This window comes from Paramormyrops kingsleyae, chromosome 19 (assembly GCF_048594095.1).
Source record: "Paramormyrops kingsleyae isolate MSU_618 chromosome 19, PKINGS_0.4, whole genome shotgun sequence".
Taxonomy (NCBI): domain Eukaryota; kingdom Metazoa; phylum Chordata; class Actinopteri; order Osteoglossiformes; family Mormyridae; genus Paramormyrops; species Paramormyrops kingsleyae.
The window spans coordinates 112093-137440 of NC_132815.1; the positions used below are offsets into that span (position 1 = coordinate 112093).

The 25348-nt window shown below is 40.6% G+C and overlaps 2 protein-coding genes across 2 annotated transcripts; both read right to left on the minus strand.

The window, feature by feature from the left end:
• Window positions 1-10897: 10897 nt before the first annotated feature.
• Window positions 10898-16527, minus strand: LOC111844444 (transmembrane emp24 domain-containing protein 10-like). Its single transcript, XM_023812927.2, has 5 exons — window positions 16294-16527; window positions 13269-13389; window positions 13037-13110; window positions 12020-12146; window positions 10898-11572 (listed from the first exon to the last, which is right to left on the minus strand). Exons 1-5 carry the CDS (start codon window positions 16468-16470, stop codon window positions 11451-11453), a joined length of 621 nt encoding a protein of 206 aa, XP_023668695.1. The 5' UTR covers window positions 16471-16527; the 3' UTR covers window positions 10898-11450.
• A 5745-nt stretch (window positions 16528-22272) lies between these two features.
• Window positions 22273-25348, minus strand: LOC111844443 (protein c-Fos-like). Its single transcript, XM_023812926.2, has 4 exons — window positions 25047-25348; window positions 23930-24160; window positions 23546-23653; window positions 22273-23403 (listed from the first exon to the last, which is right to left on the minus strand). Exons 1-4 carry the CDS (start codon window positions 25176-25178, stop codon window positions 22765-22767), a joined length of 1110 nt encoding a protein of 369 aa, XP_023668694.2. The 5' UTR covers window positions 25179-25348; the 3' UTR covers window positions 22273-22764.

Consider the following 25348-nt stretch of genomic DNA (forward strand, 5'->3'; position numbering starts at 1 on the left):
TTCAGTTTCTACTTATATAGCGCCTTTCACAACATTGCTGTCCCAAGGCACTTTACATTGGTATGGCATCCAAAAAATGAGCACAATATCAATGAATCCTTGAGTACTCATGTTGATGACATATTGTTCATCCATCACCTGGCACTGCTGTAACTCAATCATTGTGAGGTTCAGAAGAACACTCACACGGTGCTTGGTGCATACAAATACTTAAGTGGTCAACGCGCCTATGGCCTTGTTCCTAATGGTGATATTAAAGGGGTTTTAATACTTGTTTGGTTTCCAGAAAGTTCATCTGTGAGCAAAATAGAGCAAGATATTTGCAAGACATTCACAATCATCATATTATATTAAATAAACCATTAAGACACCACTGCCCACAAATTAGGGGAGAGCACGAACACAGCCCCCCGCTACCAGAAATTATGCAGCCGAAAATTGCCGCATTTGGGGAATTCGCAGGGGTCACAGGCTGCCCACTTACCAAAACTTTCCGGAATCTGGCCCCACAGCTCTATGATGAGCTCCGCTAGCTGCTCCCGGGTCGGCAGCCACTTCGATTTACGGTCTTTGACATCCTGCCGGTGCCCTACTGTTTTCTTTGACAGGGTGTATGCCTGGCATTTCAAATTCCATTGTAGGCCTTGGATTGCTTTCTGTCAAATTCAAATTCAAATTTTTATTTGTCACATACACAGTCATACACAGTACGATATGCAGTGAAATGCTTAGACGACTGCCCGTGACCTTAAAATAAAAGACTATTAATAGGAAATAAATATGAAAAGAAAATAGAAAGTAAATTTAACTAAGAGAGAATAAAATATCTGTACAATACAAAATATACAATATAAGAAAAATATAAGATAAAGGCGGACAGAGGATGGCCAGTTGTGCATACTGCGAGAACATAATTCTTGCAAGTGGTGACTTGGAATTTGTCAGCCAATGACTTCACCCAGTTGTTAATGTTTGTTGGGTCATTTAGAAATTTGAGATGGGCAGGTGCTGACTGCCGAAGAACCCCACATGAATGCAATAAACCCTTTGACATACATTAATTCTTGCTTGCTGTTTTGGCTCATTTTCTTTGTTGCACCAACCCGATAATGGCTTGCCTCGTAATCAGAGAGGACTTTATCTAGAAGAGAGGAACACAATTAAAATGAGTGCAAGATATCATAATGTAATAATCATTATTATACTAACTTGCAAAGAAGAGCTTGTGAGCTCCTTCACTCTGGCCTGATGACGTGGCCTCCTTCGCCTGCTCACGTTCTTCTAGGCGGGCCTCCAACTCTTCAATGCGCCATTTCATTCTCGCAAGCTTGTTGTCCTGCTCCTTCAAATTATGCCTGTGCTGTTCGACGGCCTTCCTGGTGGTGCCACGCTTTACTAGTTGCACTAGGGTCTTCAGTTCAGGGCCACTGATGTTGTGGTGCACGTTCAGGTGCCTGTCTACCCAGGTCACTGGACTGGAAATCCAGCTCGTCTTGGAGGAGATGAGCAGCTTTCTCTCCTTGTTGCTCTTCACCTGGTGGACATCCCTCAAATGCACTGTCACGTTGACAAAATTGACATAGCAGATTGGGCAGGCCTGCTTTTTTCGGGCCATGATTTTTCAAATCCCTCCAAAAAAACCCCACTGCAATTAGATATATAGATAGACAGATTGACAGATAGATAGATATTTAACTTATATTGAAGGAAATTCAAGTTGCACCAGTAGCAGAAGACAACCATACATGACACACAATTCAATTTATATTTGGTTACGCTTTACATTGACTGCACCCTCATAATGCCTTTATAATGCATTTGTGGAACATTCAGTGTACCTTCATAATGCATTCATAGAATACTTATATGCGGCATGTACATATACCACAACATCCTAACATATCTTAACAGTTTTAATACACATTAATAACAAACATATGACACATTACATCAAGTATATTTGACTGTATTTGATTTTTTCTAAATAATGAAACATTATATTTATATTTCTCAAAATGAATCATTATATCCACACACAGCCATATGCTACATAGTAAACTGAATAACTACCTACCAGAAGTACTGCCAAAACTAGTTCAGTAAAGAACTTTTTTGTTCGGTTCTGTGCTACTCTTTTCAACTTCTGAGACTGCAGTTCTGCACAGTTATGAGCGGCCTGAGAGGAGCAAAACCTTTTATACAGTACAGCCCCACCCACTCTGCTGATTGACACAGACTCACCCCAATGAATGATCTCAATTTATGAGTTATAACTGTTTAAAGACATTAAAAAATTTCTTTTGTGGAGCCTGAACTGAGAGACTTTAGCTGCACAACTTGGGTGTTGCCTCGCAAAGTTGAAACATTGTTGTGAGTGCTGAGCCTGATATATGACGTGACCTGTTGCTAGGCAAACTTACTGTACTAGACAAGGACTCTGCCCTGCCATATGTTACCAGAAACTCAAACTCAAAAGCCCACTGCACCAGTTTCATAAGTGCTGCACTCATGAAACTTGGTAGCCTAATTTATACATGTATCTCGTTTGTGCATGCCAAATTTCAGACCCCTAGCCCGTACAGCTCGGCCGTGATGCCCCCTCATGTTCGTTTCAGCACTACACTTAAACAGCTTCCCATTAACTTGCATTGGCAACTTTAGCAAACTCAAAAGCCCACTTCTATTAAGACAAACTCATAGGTGGTCCTGCAACTGGCCACATCGCCCTGTAGCATAGAATTAAAGAAATATGTTGAATGTCCCCCTGTCACTGTGATGATTTGGGAGTGTGGAAGTAAAATTGGACATTGGTAGGCCCGGGAGGGGAGGCATATTAGTGGGACTGAATCTGTTTAGCCTTGAGCAAAGGAGACTAAGGGGGGATATGATTCAGGTGTATAAGATTCTAACGGGTCTGGATGCTGTTCAACCAATTTACTATTTCAATATTAGTCTAAATAATAGAACTCGTGGCCATAAGTGGAAATTAGCGGGAGAACATTTTAAAACAAATTTGAGGAAGCACTTCTTTACACAGCGTGTAGTTAGAGTATGGAATAGTCTTCCTGCTAGTGAAGTGGAAGCTAAAACTATGGGTTCCTTTAAATCAGAGCTAGATAAGATTTTAACAACTCTGAGCTATTAGTTAAGTTCTCCCCAAACGAGCTTGATGGGCCGAATGGCCTCCTCTCGTTTGTAAATTTCTTATGTTCTTATGTTCTTATATTGGGTCTGTTATGTCTTAGGCCTTAGGCCAGAAGAGATTGTTTTAAATACTGTGTGACCTCGCTTTGTGATAGTGCAGGTGGCTCCGCAGAAGCTCGGACCTTGGAGGGGCAGACAGTGGAGCAAAGGGGGGGAGAAACCACTTGCAGGAAGAGACTCGAAGTCACCCCAACTGGTGCACAAAGAGTTATAGCTTAATAGAATAGTAGTAGTAGTCAAAATATAATATGTTATATGCAATTGATCACATCATGTTAATCATACTTATGTTAATCATACTAATCATATGTTAACCATGTATTTTCAGTGATTCAGGGACAATATGTCAATGTGTTAATCATTAATCAATGGAACACCCAAACATTAACAGTGATTCAATGTCATATAATTAATATCTATATACATATCTCATGTAGAGTCTAGAAGCCGAGGCTGTCTCCAGTAAGTTCCGTACAATGGGTGGATTTTACCTTGCTACCAAAGTGAACCAATGGAGCGGGAGACTTGTGTTTGTTATACGTTTCAGCTTAGTTTGTTGATGTTTCATGACCAATCAGGACTTAGAAGTCCTGGGAGTTATGGTTTATCTACTGGTTGCTCTGTGTGCCGGGTGTGACTTGGTACCAAGTGCCAGAGTGTGATGGGAGCGCTTTGCTGAACTTGCTGGAATAAAAGAGATTTTCTTTACTCACCAAACTAAGAGGTCCAGACTTTTATTCTACGTCCTTGATTTATAATTTTTCTACCACAGGAGGTTATAATTGTACCATTGATATCTTCCTTGCGTGAGCACAGTCTTACACCCAGCCAATATGTGCGCCATTGTTCCTCTTTCTCCACATAACCTGCAGAGGGTCCTCCCTCAGTCCCCACCTGTGCAGGTTTGTTGGTGTTGGGAGGGTGTCATACACTGATCGGAGCGGGAATGAGATACGGAAGGGCTCCAGTTTCCAAAGTTCAGGCCAGGTGATCTTGTGTTTTGGCAAGTCTCACTTCATCCAGGCCCCCTGTGATCCAAGCTCAACGGCTTGAGACATTCTTCCCTCCTCTTCTACCTGTTGAATCTCAGCTTGGACCATGCCTTTCCTCTCTCTTTTGTCTGCCTTCCCTCACTGCTGGAAATGGATTGTTCCAAGTCCCTGGCGCCTGATGCATGGGCTCCCGATGATGTCTTTCAACTTCAGAGTCTTTTCTGCCTGAGCCACCGCTGTGTCTGCTGCCCATTTGCATCTAGATCGTGTTGTGTATAAGGATACAGCAATGGGAAAGAACTTTGCCCCAGCCTATGCCAATATATTCATGGCAGAGTGGGAGGCCTGTGCCCTGTCTCATTGCCACAAATGGCCTTTACACTATTTCCGCTATTTGGATGACATCTGGGGTGTGTGGACCCATTCTTATGATGACTTTAAAGACTTTGTCAATATATTAAATAACCACAACCAATCCATCAAAATAAAGTTTACTACCAGCCTGCAGTCCATTAACTTCCTGGATACCACCACCTATAAAGGCCCAACTTTCACTTTGTCCTGTAAACTGGACATAAAGGTCTTCATTAAGGACATGGATACGCATGTCCTCCTACACAAAAGCAGTTTTCGCCCCAGACCTAGGGGGTATATCAGGTCATTCTTAAGGAGAATCTTTAAAACATATCAGGTTGCCAAACCTCAATCAGATGGACTCAGGATCCCCTTCATCGCTCTATTCTGTCTGGCTTACCCCTCACTCTCACACGTCCACAACCCTGAACGGCTTGAAGTACTTCTTCAATTTGCCGACCGGTAACTTCCTCATCTACTCCAACCACTAAAAAGGCATGGTTGGCCTCAAAACCCTCCCCCTGGCACCAACGAATAAGCTCGCTCTGAAACTTGGAATATAACTGGGGCTCCACTCCTGGTATTTTGTTTTCTAAAACAGAAGACAAGACCGCACCTAACTAATCGTTTAATTTAAATAATTGCAACATGATCCCAGCGGTGCCTCCAATTTTTGTAGCGCCCCCTTCGGCCCTCTATGGGGTCTGCACTGTATTAACTCTAAATGCGGGGGCCCTGGATTCGTTTGTCCTCTACATTTGAGCTGTGCTCCCGTCAAAGCCTTTGCAGAGCTAGCATACCTATACCCAGTTCGGTCTTCTTCCTAGCAATACACAATGACACAGTTAACTTTAAAACATTTGCTACGCAACGCTAATCAACACAAGGCATAATATATTCAAACATATTCAGAATCATCAATATATATACAATAACCCTCAGTCTGTTAGTCCACCAAACACTTAAATATGTAGAAAGTTAAAGTAAAGAATCGTGGCAGGCCTGGTCGATGCTTGCATCCGTAGTGACCACAAATGGACGGCCGCTTCACTCCGAAGAGCAAAAACAAAGAAAATAAGAGAGCCTACCAGTCCACCTCTTTCCAGACATGTTCCGAATCCTGGAGTCAGAAGTTCTTTTGCCCCACGGCCCTTCCCCTCCAGAAGGCGAATCTGTTCTTCCTCTCTGGCCGGGCTATGCCGGCGTTTCTCCCCGCTCCACAGCTCGCGGGTTTCTCACAAAATGGGCAGTCTTGTGTCCTCAGCTCCAGCAGGCCTCTCTCTCTTTTGGCGTGGTGCGCCGGAAATTCTCTCAACTCCACAGCTTGCAGTGAGTCTCTCAAAAGACTGGCAGTCTTGTCGCCTCTAGTTCAGCGAGCTTCTCCCTCTCTCTCGAGCCCCCGCCAGAGTTCCCGCACTCCCCCCTCCCCTTTCCTCGATTGGTGGATATAAAAACAGTACCCAATTAAATCAAAGTAACCTACACCACGCCCTATACACACTCCGCGAAATAAAAGAATCCAACACTGGATTACACATACAGTGGTACCTCAGAACTATAAAATAAATCCGTTCAGAACTACGGACCGAATCCTAAAAAGTTCTGATCGAATTTTCCCCATAAGACATAATGGAAAACCAATTAATTGGTTCCCGGCCCCAAAAAATTACACCAAAATATGTTTTGTTTTTTTACACCAAAATATGTTTTGTTTTAGCATTTAAACACAAAATGAACTGGACAAAACAAGAAAAGCATATACTGTACTAAAGACATCTAAGCACATTTATCAAAACAGTATTTTTTAAAGTAAGAAAATAAATGTATCCAAACAATGTGTAAAGTTAAAAAAAAAACAAAACAATGTGTCATGCCCCGATCGTCCGCTCCTTCCGTGTGCCACGCCCCCTCGTTAACCCAGCTTGGAATCCCAGTGTGATCAGCTGTTTCTGGTTGTTGTCATTAATCCTCTGTATTTAGTCCGCGTTTCAGTTTGTTTCTCCAGTCCAGTCATTGTATTGTCCGTCTGCGTTTTGCCTGCCTTGATACCTTGATGTCTGCGCCTTTGTCTCTGTTCCGTCCCTGCTGGGCAGGACAATATTATTATAATTAAATGTATTAATGGTGTATTATTCATATTAAAATAATTAATAAGAAATCTTTATTTTTAAATGTATTTTATTATATAATAATAATTACTGTTACTGTCTATCATTGTCTAAATGTATTTTTACTGTCTAAATATACACTCACCTAAAGGATTATTAGGAACACCATACTAATACGGTGTTTGACCCCCTTTCGCCTTCAGAACTGCCTTAATTCTACGTGGCATTGATTCAACAAGGTGCTGAAAGCATTCTTTAGAAATGTTGGCCCATATTGATAGGATAGCATCTTACAGTTGATGGAGATTTGTGGGATGCACATCCAGGGCACGAAGCTCACGTTCCACCACATCCCAAAGATGCTCTATTGGGTTGAGATCTGGTGACTGTGGGGGCCATTTTAGTACAGTGAACTCATTGTCATGTTCAAGAAACCAATTTGAAATGATTCGAGCTTTGTGACATGGTGCATTATCCTGCTGGAAGTAGCCATCAGAGGATGGGTACATGGTGGTCATAAAGGGATGGACATGGTCAGAAACAATGCTCTGTAGGCCGTGGCATTTAAACGATGCCCAATTGGCACTAAGGGGCCTAAACATCCCCCACATCATTACACCACCACCACCAGCCTGCACAGTGGTAACAAGGCATGATGTATCCATGTTCTCATTCTGTTCATGCCAAATTCTGACTCTACCATTTGAATGTCTCAAGAGAAATCGAGACTCATCAGACCAGGCAACATTTTTCCAGTCTTCAACTGTCCAATTTTGGTGAGCTTGTGCAAATTGTAGCCTCTTTTTCCTATTTGTAGTGGAGATGAGTGATACCCGGTGGGGTCTTCTGCTGTTGTAGCCCATCCGCCTCAAGGTTGTGCGTGTTGTGGCTTCACAAATGCTTTGCTGCACTCCTCGGTTGTAACGAGTGGTTATTTCAGTCAAAGTTGCTCTTCTATCAGCTTGAATCAGTCGGCCCATTCTCCGCTGACCTCTAGCATCAACAAGGCATTTTCGCCCACAGGACTGCCGCATACTGGATGTTTTTCCCTTTGCACACCATTCTTTGTAAACCCTAGAAATGGTTGTGCGTGAAAATCCCAGTAACTGAGCAGATTGCGAAATACTCAGACCGGCCCGTCTGGCACCAACAACCATGCCACGCTCAAAATTGCTTAAATCACCTTTCTTTCCCATTCTGACATTCAGTTTGGAGTTCAGGAGATTGTCTTGACCAGGACCACACCCCTAAATGCATTGAAGCAACTGCCATGTGATTGGTTGATTCGATAATTGCATTAATGAGAAATTGAACAGGTGTTCCTAATAATCCTTTAGGTGAGTGTATGTATTCAGTTAGTGTAAACATGCATGATGCTATCACAGCGAATGCGAGGCTGAGACTGAAGCATTACCCTTTGTTTCCGATGAGAGACTAATTTCCCCGCGCATACAAGTTATCTTAGGTTGGCATTCACGGTTTGACTTCTGAGATTCAGATCAAGTTCTAGGTAATTTTTTTTCGAAATGGTTGGTTCGACTTTTAAGAAATTCAATAATACAATACAATAATATAATGCAAATTGAGGCAATAGTTATTGCCCAATAGACTGTTACACTCTTTTGCTCATAATATACAACCATCAAACCCTAACCCTAATCATGTAGTTCAACATGATCAAGTAAATAAGCGAGTTGAGCAGACAAGCTTAGCAGACAAGCAACTGGTCATGAGTCAAATACTGGTGATGTCATTTATGCATTTCAAACTTGATTTATACATTTATACATTTTAAATGCCCATCTCCCTATCCTACCAGTTGCGTCTCCAGTTTCTTGATATTTAGCTGAGTGTTCTTTTATTTTATTGTCGCAGACAACTTACTCTACGAAACAGAGAAAAGTTGAGGGAGGTGTAAAGACAATTTCCCCATGGGGATCAATAAAGTATCAGTTATTATTATTATTATTATTATTATTTGGTTGCCGAGAAATCCCAGTGAAGCCTATCTTTCAAAACTTTTCTCTCAGCAGGTGCACAAGTATATGGGTCCCCCCAGAAACACTGGCTGGTCTTTAAGGGTCCTAACAAACAAAGGTTGTTCTTTCTGCCCTCTACAGGTTAGGAGGTCCAGAGCAGTTCCCATGAGAGCTCATGTTTGTGTGATGTTTCTAGATGCACTGAGTTTGACGCAACAATCATCAAAATACATTTTGATGCTGGAAAATGCCATACTTTTTCTAACCCTAGCCTGAGTTTGCTCACCCTAACCCTAATTTGTGGCCTTAGGGTGAAACAACAGGCTGTTACAAAGTAGGAAATATGCTACTAAAGCATGCTAAACTGTGGTTTCCCATCCTACGGGGACCACAGAACTATCATAAAAACACATTTTGATGCCTGAAAATGCCATTCTTTTTCTAACTCTAACCTTAGCCTCAGCATGCAACCCCTGGTTTGGGGCTGTAGGATTACACAAGAAACTTTTGCAAAGTAGGAAATATGCTACTAAAGTGAGCTAAACTGTGGATTCCTATCCTTCGTGGGCCCAAAACTATCATAAAAACACATTTTGATACTTGAAAATGTGACACTTTTTCTAACCCTAACCCTAACCTCAGCTTACTAACTCTAATTTTGGGCCTTCCAGTGATAAAATAGACTGTTGCAAAGTAGGAAATATGTTACTAATACAAGCTAGACTGTGGTTTCCCATCCTACGCGGGCCGAGAAATATCATAAAAACACATTTTGATGCCTGAAAACGCCATACCTTTTCTAACCCTAACCTTAGCCTCTACCAATTGATTGTTCCACCGTTTCTCAGTCTGCTCAGGTTGAGTTTGGGTGTCATCCTTAACAGCACTTTGTCTTTCAAACAGCAAATTCATATTATCTAATCTGCATATTTTCACCTCCGCAATATTAACCATCTTCGTCCTGTTCACATCACATATTGATTACTGCAATTCCATTCTATCTGGTTTACCTCTCAAGCTCCTTCATAAGCTCCAGTTAGTACAGAATGCAGCCGCTCATATTATTACCAGGCCTCCTATCACGGCTCATATCAGTCCTGTTCTTCAGCAACTTCATTGCGCTGCCCGTTAAATATCGTATTGATTACAAAATTCTACTGTTCGCTTTCAAAGCCCTTCACAATCTTGCTCCTTCATATCTTATTGATCTCTTACATATTACACTACTTCCTGCACTCTCAGATCTTCCCACTCTGTCTCTCTGGTTGTGCCCCGTGCTCGCCTGACCACTATGGGATTTAGAGCTTTTAGGCAAGTCTATGGAATTCTCTACCTCCTGATATCCGTAATATCGATAGGATCTCTTTATTTAAATCTCATCTTAAAACACATCTTTTTAAACCTGTACACTCATCATGATTCTGCTGCTGTGACAGCTTTTAAATTATTTTATTTTTATTCATTTTTTGTTTTGTTTTATTAGATGCTATTTTTTTGTATGGCAACAATGTATATTGTGTTTGCTAAGGTGTCCTTGTGTGCCTTAAAAGGCGCCTTTAAATAAAATGTATTATTATTATTATTATTAATGCACTCCAGCAATGTCCAAATACTGTACTCCAACTCTACAATAACTAAACACTTCTGGCACAATATCACACTATTGGGAGTATCGAAAGGACAGTCTATGCTGTACATGCCACAGGAGCTACAGAATACAGGCGTAGGTGTACGAATGCAGATTATAGTATTGCATCATTTTAACTTGTACTATAAAACAACTGCGTGCACCAATGTTTGTGTATACTCACACGAGCTTATTTCATAGTGCTACTTTTCATAATGAAAGCATGCTTGGCCAATTACTATGAGGGGGTGGGACTGACTGACACTGTAAATAGTAAAACGCCTGGACAGAGCAGACAGTCATTGTAGCCTTCACTCTTGTCTGCAGCTGTACCAGGAGTGCACTGAACTGTGAGCAGAATCGATGGATCTGGCTACTTGTTGGTTGTTTAAAAAAAAAAGTTTGCTTCATTGGAACTTGCAATTTCTGCTTAATTTCTTGCAATTATTTCTCAAGTTGATTTCTTTTGTAAGTAGCAGAAATGGGCTTCCACAGATTACCACTATGCATTAATATGTTCTTTCACAGCCCTAGTTATAATTTAATGTTGAAAATTCAGAATGGTCTGAAATTTTCTCACAAGGTAAAATGTAAAAGACTATCAGAAAAAAACTTGATAAAAGATACAAGGAATACAAATGTAATAGTTTGTATATTTTTAAAGATACCACCCAAATTAAAACTTGCTCACATAACTGCTGGTAGCTTTAAAAAAGAAAAACACCATCTAGTCTTAAATTTATACTTCCGTTACTTCTTAAATAAAAGTTCACTTAGAAGACATGAAAAAGTCTATTTCTGAGAGCTTTCAGAAGGATTTTCATTGGCAGAAAATTATGTTTGTGCAGAAAGTCATTGTACAATTAAGGAAGGGAATTCAACAAATATCTTCACAAGGCTTACAGTATATTGCAAGATAGGCACTTTGATTAGGGTTTTTAAAGTAGGGCAAAGTTAAAAACACATTTGCCTAACTTTCAAAACGCCCTCTCACAAACTTCCACTTATGTTCAAAACAAAGTTGAGCAACAAAGTTGCACAGTGTAGGATCCTCTTTTAGCTGATCACATGACATTTGCAGTCCCAGAATGTACCCACTCCACTCTTCCCAAGATGGAAGGCACCCTTCGCTCCCTTCACAATGCTGGGCAAGCAGGCTAGCTGAGTGGCAGACGCATGAGGCTCCCTACTCGATGAGCTTCTTTGCCTTGAAGAAACGGCGGAGGTAGAACACCTGCCAGGTGGCCAAGCCGATCAGGCAGCACATGGAGAAGATGCTGAAGTACAGGACTCTTGTGTTTGTGGATTCTGGAAAGCAACACATATCCGGAAGCCGGATGAGACACTGACTAAAATCATGACTATTACATGACTGTTTGTGCTGTCATCTGTAAAGAAGAGTGGTTTATATTATTACCATCCCTTGGTGAAAGGATGGAAATTACTGTGACAATCACCACAATTATATAGCACGACACTTGAACCATGGCAGGACAAGTCAGTGGAGCCTGGATTTGTTTCGATATATTCCCAGTTCTTCACATCTCACTTTTAAAGCAAACTGCATTGCATCACCAAAGGACAGATTATATTTCTTCACCTTGGTATAGCAAGTAATCAATTCAGTAACTCAGCTTCTCCAATAATTCATTACAGCACAAGGCTTTTCCCGTTTAAAAAGGTTAAGTTACTTATAAAGCTGGGCTTGCAGAGATGCAACTATGCACTGTTACTTCACTTCAGCTGCATTCATACCATTAGTGTCCCTCATTTCCTCCTCCCGTTTCTTCATATATGCAAAGTCATTGACAATGGACTCGGACAGGTCCTCCAATCGCCGGAGCTCCACCTCCAAGGGCTTCAGCTTCTCCACCTTGGCGATCTGGCAGTGAGTACAAAGCCATCATTTGGGGGGGGGGGGGGGTCCTGCAGTGGTCTAACCCAAAATTTGAAGTTAAGACACTCACTCTGTTGACTCAATGTTAACTGTACTTGCTATTCAGTTAAAATGAAAATTTTATAAATAACAGCAAGTCACATTCACCAACATAACATTTTCATCCAGCAGATGTCACTGTTGCTCAAGAATCTCAAAGCAGATGTTCAACACTAAATCCACTTTCCCCAAATACATACACAGACTCAACTTTAATGTATCACAGTTAGCAGTGGTCCATTACCCATGCATAACTCAGCGCCAACATACTTAGAGGAAAAAATTAGGACAAAATTAAAAGGAAGTACACCACTACTGAGAGCACCACTGAGTCTACACAGTTTACAGCTATGGGGGGTGACCTACAGTCACACAGAGCAGCCTGACTGGAGACACATGGAAAGACAGGAAAAGAGATGATGCCTGAGCACTGCTCATGATCCAGGAAAAAGTTGCATCAGGTGAAATGCAACCAAAATGTAAAATGAAAACTAGCAAGTTTCACCAACAAACATAAAAATTTGTCATAAAACATATTGTTCACACCACAGTAAAACATTATCTTCCTGGGATGTACAATCGCATAACAGGCAGCACATAGGAGAACCAATGTCAGGCGACAGTGCCACAAGACAAATACAAGTGCCAAATACCACAATCTACTTCAATGAACCTGCATCGATACTATAGGATGTAATCATGCAGGAAACTGCAATTTAGTCCAGAGTTTTTACAAGGGAGGTCAAGGAGGACAAACAGAAAGAAGCACTCTGGTATGATACTGACAAAGGGGAGGTGAGAGTTCATATCTTGTGTTGTGCTCACTTAACACTCACCTCTTCATAGTTCTTAGCCTCTACTCCATGTTTCATGTCCAGGTTGACCAGCTGATCAGGTACCCGTCCAGTTCCTGAAATCAGCATTAAAAAAATCATCAGGAAACACTCAACTGTTAATGGGACCTCAGTAAATTAATGCAACCCTCACTGCAGGAGATAAAGATACATCTAAAAATCAGCTGTTCCATACATCACAAAAACAGCGAGGTAGCAGAAGCTAAATACATACCCATAGGAAACTTGCTCTCAAAGCAAACTTCAAACATGTCATAGTCCTCTGTTGTGAAAGCAAACTTCCCCTTCAATGCATCTTCTTTTGAGTACAGGATATGTCCAGAGGAGTCTGTGATCTGCAAAGAATATAGACAGGCGTGAATGATACCCAGGGAGCCAGAAAGTCACAGTATAAAACGGACCTTCCCCCTAAATCACCATGTGTATTATGAAGCCCCAGTTATTTAGCACAAGCTTAGTCTATGTTACAGGCCATTGTAAGTTTTGAAAGGATGGTTTCAAATAGTGGTGGGTGATGATGCAGTAATTTATCGTGATCGGTTGCAACTGTATCCACAATAAGCATTTCAGAGTTTTCGTGATACAACTAGGGCTGCCCCCTGAAAGTCAAAGACTCATGAATCGACAGGTTCTTAAAGTCAGTCATCTTTTTTTTAGTCAGAGTGCATTACAATAACTGAACAGAACACATAGAAGTTTACAAAAGGGATGACTTTGCAATGAAAAACTGTAAATAAGGGGAACCAAAAATATATTTTTATTTTCTAGCAGGGTGCTTGCTAAAAAAATCCACAACAGCAGTTAACTGGGCACTCAACTTCAATTTAGTTTGATCTTTGGATGCAAGTTTAAAGACTTAAATAATAACGTAGAAAAAACACACACTCTCAAGAATATACTCTCAATGATTTATTGAAAGCATAACAAATGATGGATGCATTTTGGAATTAAGCCATCCTCAGCATCTTACAACCAAAATACGTCCGTAAAAACCAAATAGCCTAAAGAATTAATCCTTACTATAAGACAATGTTCAAGCATTAGAGGAGAGAACAGGTCATGGTGAGCAGAAATCTATTTAATCTATATCATCTACCTCTTATTCACCTTGCAGGATACTCACAGCTATAGAATCAGGTAGGATATCAGATATGGTAGGATATGCGGTTTTATTTAAATCTGAGGATACACTGAATGGATACAGATTACTTTCTTTTAGGCGTCACAATATGCCTCATTAATATTTTAGCCATACTAATAACCTGCTTACCAAATCGTGGGTGTTACTAAATATCTGTATAGCACCAAAAAGATGGCTTCCAGACTACAGCTTACACCCATCATATACAGCCTGGGTGATTATTGTGCAAGCACTGTATGACCGTGACTATATTGTGACAGCCCTACTTAGGACCTTGCCTTTCAGATGGTATAAGACTTGTATACACCGTACTTTATGGGAATATTCTGAGATGTGTCCTGTCAAACTTGGCTCATATAAGCAAATGCGCATAAAACCATGCATTTCCTGGGGTGTGCTGCCTAGAGGCACAGAACCCAGCCTGAGATATTCTGCCATTGCTGCTGCCTGCGACGCCTCCGCTACCTGTCACGTCCTTCCAGCCTGCCTGTCCCTCTGCCTGTGACGTCTCTCCTGCATGCCTGCTGTACCACTGTTCATCCTGCCGTCGGGTATGGTATTTTGATTTGCTTTTTACATTATGGGAAAATAAGAATTTAATTTTATTTTAGTACATCCTGTACGTAATACATATGTCAATAAGTGTTGAACCATTTTCTATGCGCGATCGCTTAGTGTTATTTTCCTAAACGCGTAATGTTACGTCAATGCGTGCACCACTCATTTTAAGCGCGGACGATTTGACCAAGTTTCGGCAAAGCGTGGATAGCTTGACCGCTGTAGCTTGCTGCAGAAGTACAGTCTAATCGCAGACATACAAACGTGCATCCTGGCTAGTAACACGACAGCCAGGAACTAAAAGGCACGTCAAAAGCTCCGCTCATTTCTACCTCAGTGTTAAGAAATATAAAAACCATGTGTGATGGGATGGGAGCTTGCTGCAAGGTTCTTGCAGGTTTCAGTAAGTTAAATTTAAGACCTTTTTAAGACATTTTAAGAACATTGAGTAAAATTTAAGACCAACACGATGCATTACTAGAAACATTCGAATGATACCAGAAATTCTCATATTTTATGTCACTCATATCCTTAGCCCAACATCCACATATCATATGTGTTTACAAAGTGCGTTTTAATAAGTTCACATGTGTTTAAAGCATGTGGGAGTAGTATTTTAAGGCTTAAACTATAAAAACGTTTATGTATATGGTCTTTCTATATCGCGGATTTTCACCTATCGCTGATTGGTCTTTAACGTAACTTCCGCGATAGGCGGGGGATCCAGACCCATCAGCCATAGGTGAAAATCCGCGATATAGAAAGACCATATACATAAACTTTTTTTTATAGTTTAAGCCTTAAAATACATAGTGATCCCCCGCCTATCGCGGAAGTTATGTTCCAGACCCATCAACGATAATGAAAACAACTGGAAACAGCTGATAAACACGGAGAATCCACACGGGGTTAACGAGGGGGCGTGGCACACGGGAGGAGCGGACGAGCGGGGCAGGACGTCAGTGGCTGAAAGTGCACGTTCTGCAGCCAGACCCTTCTCAAACTGTTGTTTGTTTGCCTAGCTGCAGTGATCACGCAATGGGATTTGTAGTTTTATTACCACGCAGACACCGGCGCAGACCAGAAAACACAACCCATCGATTAGTTTTACAGCGTTTTACTATTTTATTTTCTGCGGTCAACGCTTTTTGAGAATAAACGTAGGTTTATTCTTTTATGACTTGGGTGAATAAAATTTAAGACCTAGGATGAAAATCTGGGCATTTTTAAGACATTTTAAGCCCTTAAATTTAACTTTCTGATTTTTAGACTTAAGAACCCGCGGGAACCCTGTTGCTGGGTCCGGGCAGCACCCTCTCGACCTACTTAGTACTTTGTAAAAGATTACCGGTAGGCTAGGTGTGCAGATCAGCTAACTGGCACAACAAACGTCCGTGCCAAAATTAGGCCTACTTGTCGGGAAGCGACTAACGACTGTAAGCGCGAATCAGACAGCATTTATATACTTACAAGAGCAATACCAAATATTTTCCTTTATTTATTTAGTCCTGCAATGTCCCACGGCCCCATCCGGACTCACCTTCAGGTTGGTTTTAGTGTTCGGCTGCTCGCCAAGTTCATAATCCCCCGTTACAAGCACGTCTTTATGTATTTCCTCCCGCAGGCACTTTCGAGAATTTACAGGTAAAAAGAATGAGATAGACGATACCAACTGGAATATAACTGGCATAATAAGAAACACGTAAAGCCGCGACATGGTCAGCCCCCAGGATGCAACAGAAGCGTCAGCCTATTCTGCTGCGTAATAACACCGAGCAGCCGCACAAAGGGAGCTTGCAGTATTAACAGCGCCACCACTGTTGTGGAGGATTATAAGCATTTATTCAAGAGCAACTGAAAATGTGTATTTTATAACTGATGTATCAAACGGAAATGAAGACTATATGCTAGACAATAACTTTTTTAATATTTAGTTTTATGATGTTATGAACTAACTTACTAACTAACCAGCATAAAATAAATTTATAAACTATTACGGCACATTATGGTATCTTCGCAACATCTCTCCTGGTGAGGGTTGGGGTTAAAAATATAATTTATGTTTTAAATAACTGTATACAATTAACAATAGTCAAAGAGAGGTCATGAGACAGACACAAGTGATGATGAGAGATTACAACTAATTGTCAGATTCAAATATTTTACAAGAACAGAAATTTGCCCCTTTTACATTAGTGATCTTAGTGGAGTTAATAGTGGCTCTGATCAGGGATCTTGAGAGACAGCGAGGAGTCTGAGTGTCTGGGATTATGGGTGTCCTGGATAAAGACCAAGACTTCTTGGACAAAGCCATCAGTAGTGTGTCTGTCTGCGGGGAGAATGTTGACCTTGTTGAGAGATTTACCTACCTCGGCTGTGACATGTCTCTGGTGAATCTTCCTATGAAGTCAGCAGATGGATTTGAAGAGCATGGGGCATTGGGGGGTCATGATTTTGCTGGAATGGGGTGTGTGGTGCTCCTAATATCTTTGCAAGAGGACAAAGGTCCAAGTCTTTAGAGTCCTGGTGCTTCCTGTCTTGCTGTATGTATCCAGTGATCTGAGATGAAGACTGGACTCGAATTATGTCTCTTCGGAGAATCCTTGGGTACCACTGGTTTGACTTTGTGTTGAATGTGCGGTTGCTAGAGGAGTCACAAATGAGGCACATTACCTGCATTGTGAGGGAATGTCAGTTACGGCACTATGGCCATGTGGCGCGTTTCCCTGAGGGTGATCCGACTCGCAGGATCCTCATTGCTGGGGACACAAGTGGCTGGACCAGGCCGAGGGGACGCCCACATAACACCTGGCTGTGGCTGATGGATGGCCATTTCCAGAAGGTGGGGCTGGACTGGGTGTCTGCCTGGGGGGTTGCCGGCTGGGATCCCAAGGAGTTTTGGTGGATGCGGCAACACACTGCATCAGCGCATGCTCCCAAACCTGACCTGACCTAACATTTGTGCATTTGACATTCGTAGTTAAGTGTCATTTTTGAGTTGGCTGGGACAATTAAACGGGAATATTTTTGGAGCTTGCTGAAAGGTCACAGAAACTCAGATGACACGTAAGCAAAAAAATACTGAAAATGATTTGGGTCACATAAATCATGCAATGTATAAATATATGTGATACATAATTTGTTTGTGTAAGTGCATACTGAAATTCTTTGCTTAGGTTCACCATGCATCTTTGTCTTAACCTGCCTCACTCATGTAGCTGTCTGAATGGCTGTGGAATCTTGTATTTCCCTCAGTAACTTTGAAACTTTTCGTTGCCTTTAATTTTACATTTTTAATAATGAATCCAAAACATGCTCCCAGTGCAGTCAGTAGTATCTTTGTACATACTGTACAGGGGCATAATTTAGATGGCTTGTATATTATATTAAAATGTCTTGACAGAAAATGACTTGACATGCAAATAAAGTAATTTGACATGCAAAGTGCACAGTCCTGTTTGTTTAGAATCTGGTAAGAAATAGACTATTATGTTCTCATTCAGGCAAGCAGACTGTTATGGGCAGCGGTGAGGGATTCCTTTGTTTATAATAAAAGTTCACATTCACATGGATCTAATGCCCCTAACCCCCAGGAACGTGAAGGGGTTACTGTATCAAGTCTTGAGTCACTCAATTTTTCATCAATACAAAAACAAGGGTGTGCAAATTAAGACAATCACCATATTAGGTCATTGATTAACACCTTACTGCACCAAAAAGAAGGGTGGAACCAAATTATGTGCTGGTACAACCAAGTAACAGCAGTCTTACCACTGGAAAAGATAGTCTGGGGCACTGCTACAGCAAAGAATCGTAGATGATCTCCACCATCTTACAGCACACATTGAAGGATCTGCGTTTCCTCAGAAAATAGAAACAAGGGGAAAATATGCAAACCACTCACAGCTTGGGACAGGAATCAAACTCAGACCTTGGAGGTGTAAGACTGATCCTCTGTGTGGCTTCATCCTCTGTCAGCCCCCCTTCATCAGCCATAGTACTAACATAGGTTGTTGTTAGTGTTGTGTCCCGGAATCAGGTAGGCAAAAGCACATGTTGGGGAAAAACAAAGGAGCTTTTATTTGCACTTAAGGAGGGGCTGAGAAACAAAACAGATCAGTAAACAGAGAACCAAGAGTGGGTAGGGAGGCATATACACACACTAGACTTCAATGACAGAACTGGGGAGCACTGGACTGGGAGGCACTCATACAGGACTAACGAGGGAGCAGACGAGGGGCAGCTGGAGTGATCAATACGAGGGCTGAAACAAGAGGTAAGAAAACAAGCAACAGGTGTGGCTCATTAGAGCCACACTAGAGAGAGAACAAGGGGGCAGGAATGCAAGGTATGAGTCAGAGCATTCTAATTTTTCTGTTCTAGATGGTAATGTTAAAAGAAACTACCAGCCCCTGCTGGTAGCCCCAGTCCCAAAAGTGAGCAGAAGGTGACACAAGGATATATATATAGCCATGTTCAAATTTTAATTTTGTAAATTGTTTTTGAAGAGTAGTCAGCTTAAATAGCTATACTCCGTATACATATGACAAATAAAATTCCTGACTCTTAAATGAAGGAGATATACATTCGATAATTTTCTGCTATATGCGAAGTCTAAGTGTTTCGCTCCAAGAGCTGGAAATACACACAAGTCATCAGTTACAACAAGGGGCTGTCACTTTACATGGGTTTTGCTACACTTCTGCCGTGGCAGATCTACAAATGCATATGGAGGTTTGTCTGTGTGGATAAGGTTCTGCTAACCCTGAGCTGAGGTTTGACAAAAAGAAGCAGACATTTTTTGTCACTTTTCTCAGGAGTTTTGTTTAAAAACATTATGCCACATAATGGTAAAACCACCTGTGCCTCAGTAGCCTACACACCTTGAGGGAGGCAAGAAAGTTTACCATTTTCCCAAAAACTAAAACCTGAGCGATTAACTGCAGGTGAAGTTGAATAATTAACATTTTCTGCTTAAGGGTAACGATACCCCTGATTTGGCATTTATGTCTAAAAATAAGGAATTTGATATAAAGCTTAACCTGTACTTTTTCCTGGGTATGATGGCTGCTGTCAATGAGACAGCTCTTCGAACAGCCCATGAGTAAATAACATTTGCATTTTAAACAAATGCTAGGGAACAAATTGATAAGGGCAAAAAAAATTCACGTTAACATATACTATCATTACTCAAGAGACCAAAGCAATGCGATATTGCAGTCGTGACTGTACCATATGCTGTAATGTGATAGTTTGTCAACTTAGCCTAAGAGGTTTAAGCGATATATCAAATAACATCCAAAAAGAAAGACATCTGGAAAAAGGAAACAATCTGGTAGAAATATAGAATGAAGGAAACATTAACAGGCTTCTGTACCAGTGACAGCATATGTAAATGAGTGATAACTAATGTTATGTCAGTTAAAAATGACACCAGACGGACAAATTCTGTCACGTTACAGCTTATGGCCATGACTGGAACAGCACGCATTTAAAAGGTCGAGGGAAGGAGGGAAACAACCTAACAGCTTGTAGCAAACAGCCATGCACACTGACCTGAATTAATGGTATTTGAATAGTAGAATTTTTTGGAGCCTCCTTTAGTTGCTTCAGTCACTTCAGAAATGATAATATTATGTATGTCAAATTGACATTTCTATATCATTACCATTTGGTTCCCTAGCACTTGTTCAGAGACATTTAGAGATTCTTTTGCAGATTTACAAATCTGATTACGCACACACAGATTTAGTTATACAAGTCTCCACACACATTTACAAATAATTTTGCTACAATAACACCCCCATAAAACTACTGCCTCCTTATTATACAACAAACACACTCAGCATGTCCACCTTCCATAATTGCTTCTCCAATCAGTTTCACAGAGATTAAAATACCACTGCAATAAACTTACAGGATAAGGCAGGGCAGCAGTACACCATATAAACCAGGATGAAAATGAAAACTGTCACAGTGATATCTGTTCCAGATGGGTAATGCTGAGTAACATTCCATAACTAGATATATAAATCTGCAATCATGAGTCAGGCAAGTGGGCATTCTTTATATCCATCACAGCTTCACTGTTTTTCCACAGGTTCAGACCAGATAGCCCTTGACTGAACATGGTAAAAGTAGCAATATATATCGATAATGCAAAAAATGTCTTTTTTGTCAAATGCTCTCAAGACTAAACGTTACCATCAAAGATTATCACGTCTTTTGAACCTATAGTAAATGCCTTTATACCCAATACAACTGCTTTACTCAGAAAAAAATATGAAGAGATTAAACTCTAGAGTGAAAATAAGCATTAAACATATTTAACGATAACTGAAAAACATTATGAATTTCTGAAAACGTGTATATATACACAAGTTGTTTAAACCGCATTCCTAAGTTTCCAAGGCTTTTGTAATGAACATATTTACCGTATTCTACACTGCTTTACATCCTTCAATTCGTCTAAATATTATACCAACATTGTATCCAGATCTATGTGATTATATAGTACAATTCATTATATATGGTTGCTTGATAAGAACTTACTGTGCATTTTACTGAAAACCTTGTAAATAGCCCCCGTGTTTGTTAATATCAATAGTTGTGCTGTGTCCCCGGCTTATGTTAGTGTGTTGACCCATGTGTGCCCCGATCCGTGATAGTTACTCGCGTGTTTCCGTGCCCTCTATAAATAATCCACCCTGTATGTGTCGTACTGTTCGGCGTCAGACCTCCCTGCGTTTCCCCGTTATGTACCTTGGTGTGGTAGTTAGTACATGTGTTTTGTTATGAATAAAGAGCACATCCTCTTGAGTCTTTAAGACCGTCTCATCTCTCTAGTTTTTGCCTCCGTTATGCCTGGGTCTGCCGAGCGCTACGTTATTTTCCTCAAAGAAAATACATGCATTACTATTTAGGCTTATTACTTTCAGGGTTCAGCACTGTAGACTGTAAGCGCATAATTTACAAAAACATAGTAAATACGCTAACGACTGTAACTTATGAGGTCAGATCATTAATATTATTCGACATTAACGCAGACATTTAGTCAACTCACAAAAATATTAGCCCTCAATTTGACTATTTTTAAAAACATTCTTATCCTATTTTCCAGTGGACAGTCAGCGGTAAGTACAACACCCTACCGCTCGGTGAAGCAGTTTCCGGAACTTTCCACTGAGGAGAGCACACCTTTAATTGGGCACGGAAACAGCATCACGCCTGCGATACAAGGTAACGTGACACAAATGGGGAGGTGGTATACTGACGTCTGCAGGATGACGTGTGACGTTAACCGAAGTGCAGGAATTCTGGTGCCATTGTAGCGAGTAATCGGAATCCCCGCTTTCGAGACAGAAACGGAACAGTAAGCGCAACCAAGGAAGTGCTGTGTTGGCAATTTGTGTAAAAGGGGTTTTGGAATTCAGTCTATGTTAGGTAGCAAAAATTTGGTGTTTGGAGAAATATGTCTACACACCATTGATGAGACTGTTAAGTGTCACTCAAAACAGCATTTTTGACACATTTTCAGATATTTATTGAATGAACAAGGATTTTAGTTATTGCTTAAGACCAATTTTAAATACAAAAATAAAATTTGTAAATACCTAAAACAATGTTTTCATGGAACTACTCCATTCTTTAATGTTATGTTTAACACGGTTAGGCATTATTACTTTATATTATAATATAAAACACAATTATATCCTACATCTACTTAAAGGCCAAACCACAGGCAAGAATTCTGCACCAACAGCCTAAACCTTCTTTGATGGAATTTGTATGTATGACTTTAACATACTTTGTTCCATTTCTCAAACATTACTCCCTCCTCCCTCCAAAACAAAGAAATAAATAAATAGATAGATTTAAATAAATAGGTGCTTGACAAGATATTTGATTTAGAGTGGAAGACAGACTCTGAAATTTCCCCACAGTTTTGCATCATCCACAGATGGAAGAGACCTGTCGTACGCACATGTTCATGATGCACCTTATAGTGTCCTTACAGGGCAAGCAGCGTGGGTGAGCCCAGTGGGTCTGAGGATGGCTCATTGCTGCTGCTTTCTTTCCTGTGGGCCACACGGCAGCTGTCAAGAAGGTCTGCCTCAGGGTAGGCAAATGAAAAAGATGACGTGTAAGTAGCACATGTTGGTGTGCAGGTCACAACTGGAGTACAAAGAGGTCCAGAGTCACCAGTGGCAGGGGTATACAGAGGCTCCCAGTCCTGCGTGTATAAGGAGGTGGACAAGTCAATATCAGGAACGGACTGTGAGGTCTCCACTGATGTCGCCCTCAATGATTCCAGCAGATCTAGAGATTCCTCCAGAGATGCATCAAGGTCTGACATCTGTACTGTAGAAGCGGTTTCATTACCCAAAGCATGACTGGTGCCAAAGACAGAGGTTTTACGGGAAAATGTGGCTGGGACTTCCAATTTGGAACCACTTGGGTGGGCTGTGGGATGCTGGATACTCAGATGACTGGAGACACTCTCCATGGGAGATTCACTGTCCTTTTCTGATGGGATTTTGCAGATTGGTTTGTGGACCAGTAAAATGAGCTCCAGCCTCTCCTTTTGCTTCAGGAGACTAGCAATCTCATTCTGCAAAGCTGATTTCTCATCCTCCAAAGAATCAGTCTCCTGTAATGGGAGGAAGGGGAAAGGAAACAACACACAAAAAATTACTATAAATATATATTACTATATTATGTGTAATATACAAACATTACATTAAAATAATATTAAGTTTAAAATTTATAGCAATGGATAAAAAGAAGCGTACAGCTTGAAGCGTGTCTGTAATTTCTCGCCGTCTATTTCGGCATTTTGCTGCTGCCAGCTTGTTTCTCTCCCTGCGCACTCTCCTCTTCTGTTCTTCTTCAGAGGAAAGCTATAATGCAAAAACAAATTAAGCCATCAGATAGTATTCAGCAGTCATTCCAACAGCACTGAATAAGACATTAATCTCTTTGCTCTCACACTTTTGTTGTGACTTTAATTTTGAACATCAGTAAAGCTACATATTGAATTTAACCTCAGCAATTAAAAAAACAAATTAGAGAAAAGTATGTAAATTGTATTGACATTTTTACCATGTATATAATATTTATGTATATCATGTGTGCATGTGTGTGTGCTGAATCTGAAGACTTTTAAGCTTAATTACCTGCTCATTTCTTCCCCTTCTGCCAGTATTATAATTTTTAGAGTCTGTTCTCTTGATCGTCCCTGTTCTGGACTGGGGAATATTTGATCCCCTGACATTGTATGGACTGCCTCTGCTGTTGCACGGGCTCATGGTTGAAATCAGAGTAGTGGGCTGAAGCATCCACTTCATGTCGGAGCTTGCGGAAATGTCTGTGATTGTTGGAGTGAAGGAGATCTTTGAATTTATGCCCTAAATGGAAGAGGAAAACCACATACAGATTATGAGTCAAAAATAAAAGCTCAAAAGACAACATATTAAAAGACATAGATAATTTGCATGCACTGTGCTTGTAAACTGGAGGAAAAAATATATATAGGGTGAGTATTGTGAAAATGGGACACCCAGCAAAATGGGACAGTTAGACTCTGCAGTTGAAATATGTGTTTAAATTAATAACACATTATTTTCTCTTCTATATAGTGTTCTATGGGCATTAAAGTATTTAGAATGGCATCAAGTTTGGATTCAAGACACAGATGATTTTTCCAGAAAGCGAATTTTCAGAAAGTATCCCATTTTAACAACACTCATCCTGATCCAAGCAATCAGCACAGCTTTCTAATCAATTAATTTCTAGTAATTGTGACTTCCGCAGTAGTATATTTTACGATTATTTCTAGTCGAATTAATCAATAATGAATATCTGAGAGCAATTTCACAATATAGCCACTACGTTTGAGGATATGTTTCTAGTAAACACAACGAAGGAATTTACTTATACCAATTACTAATATAATTGCACACCAGCTAGATGGATACTATACGTAAAATGGCATTACTTTGATAATCTACAAAATAAATTAATTCCTAGCGAAAATCTACTTATTCGTATAATTAGGGTGACCATATTTTGCTTTGCAAATAAGAGAACACCGGAGGCAGGACGCAAAGCGACGCATCAAAGAAACGCAAATATGCACATAGAAAGTATTTTGATTGTAGAAAGCAAATGTCAGCATGGCACAAATCGAAATCCTAGACATTTCAGGCATCTTTAGGTCCCGAAAAAGAAGATAAGATCGGAAAAAATAGATGTATTGTAACCGTAATGTAATTTAATATCCATTTTTCTTACCTGAGACTGGCAAGGTGAGCCCACGTTAGAATAGGAAACAGCGGAAGACGAGTACTGAAAAAGATTATCCCCAGATGGAGAGGCTGTGCTAGAGCGAGAAGAATCATACTCTAAGCCAGAACTTAGGTACATTTTCGATGCCTAAGTCCAAAATAAACGCTCTTCTCCAACGATGATCGAAAGTTGAATGTAGCTTCAGCTGTCAAAATAGCCCTCTGATGGGTCTTCAATAGTAAAATTCACGATTTAGCTGATCACCGCGCCCTCGCGAAGCGATCTGAAGTTATGACAGCGAAAGTCCT

Excerpts from the sequence above, each read along its gene's own strand:
- LOC111844443 (XM_023812926.2), bottom strand. The coding sequence starts at position 25,178 with ATGTACCTAAGTTCTGGCTTAGAGTATGATTCTTCTCGCTCTAGCACA. Across the intron at positions 24,161-25,046 it reads GCTCACCTTGCCAGTCTCAG|GGCATAAATTCAAAGATCTC; the intron begins GTAAGAAAAATG and ends TCTTCCATTTAG. Across the intron at positions 23,404-23,545 it reads TTACAGACACGCTTCAAGCT|GAGACTGATTCTTTGGAGGA; the intron begins GTACGCTTCTTT and ends CTCCCATTACAG.
- LOC111844444 (XM_023812927.2), bottom strand. The coding sequence starts at position 16,470 with ATGTCGCGGCTTTACGTGTTTCTTATTATGCCAGTTATATTCCAGTTG. Across the intron at positions 13,111-13,268 it reads TGAGAGCAAGTTTCCTATGG|GAACTGGACGGGTACCTGAT; the intron begins GTATGTATTTAG and ends TGCTGATTTCAG. Across the intron at positions 11,573-12,019 it reads GGAAATGAGGGACACTAATG|AATCCACAAACACAAGAGTC; the intron begins GTATGAATGCAG and ends GTTGCTTTCCAG.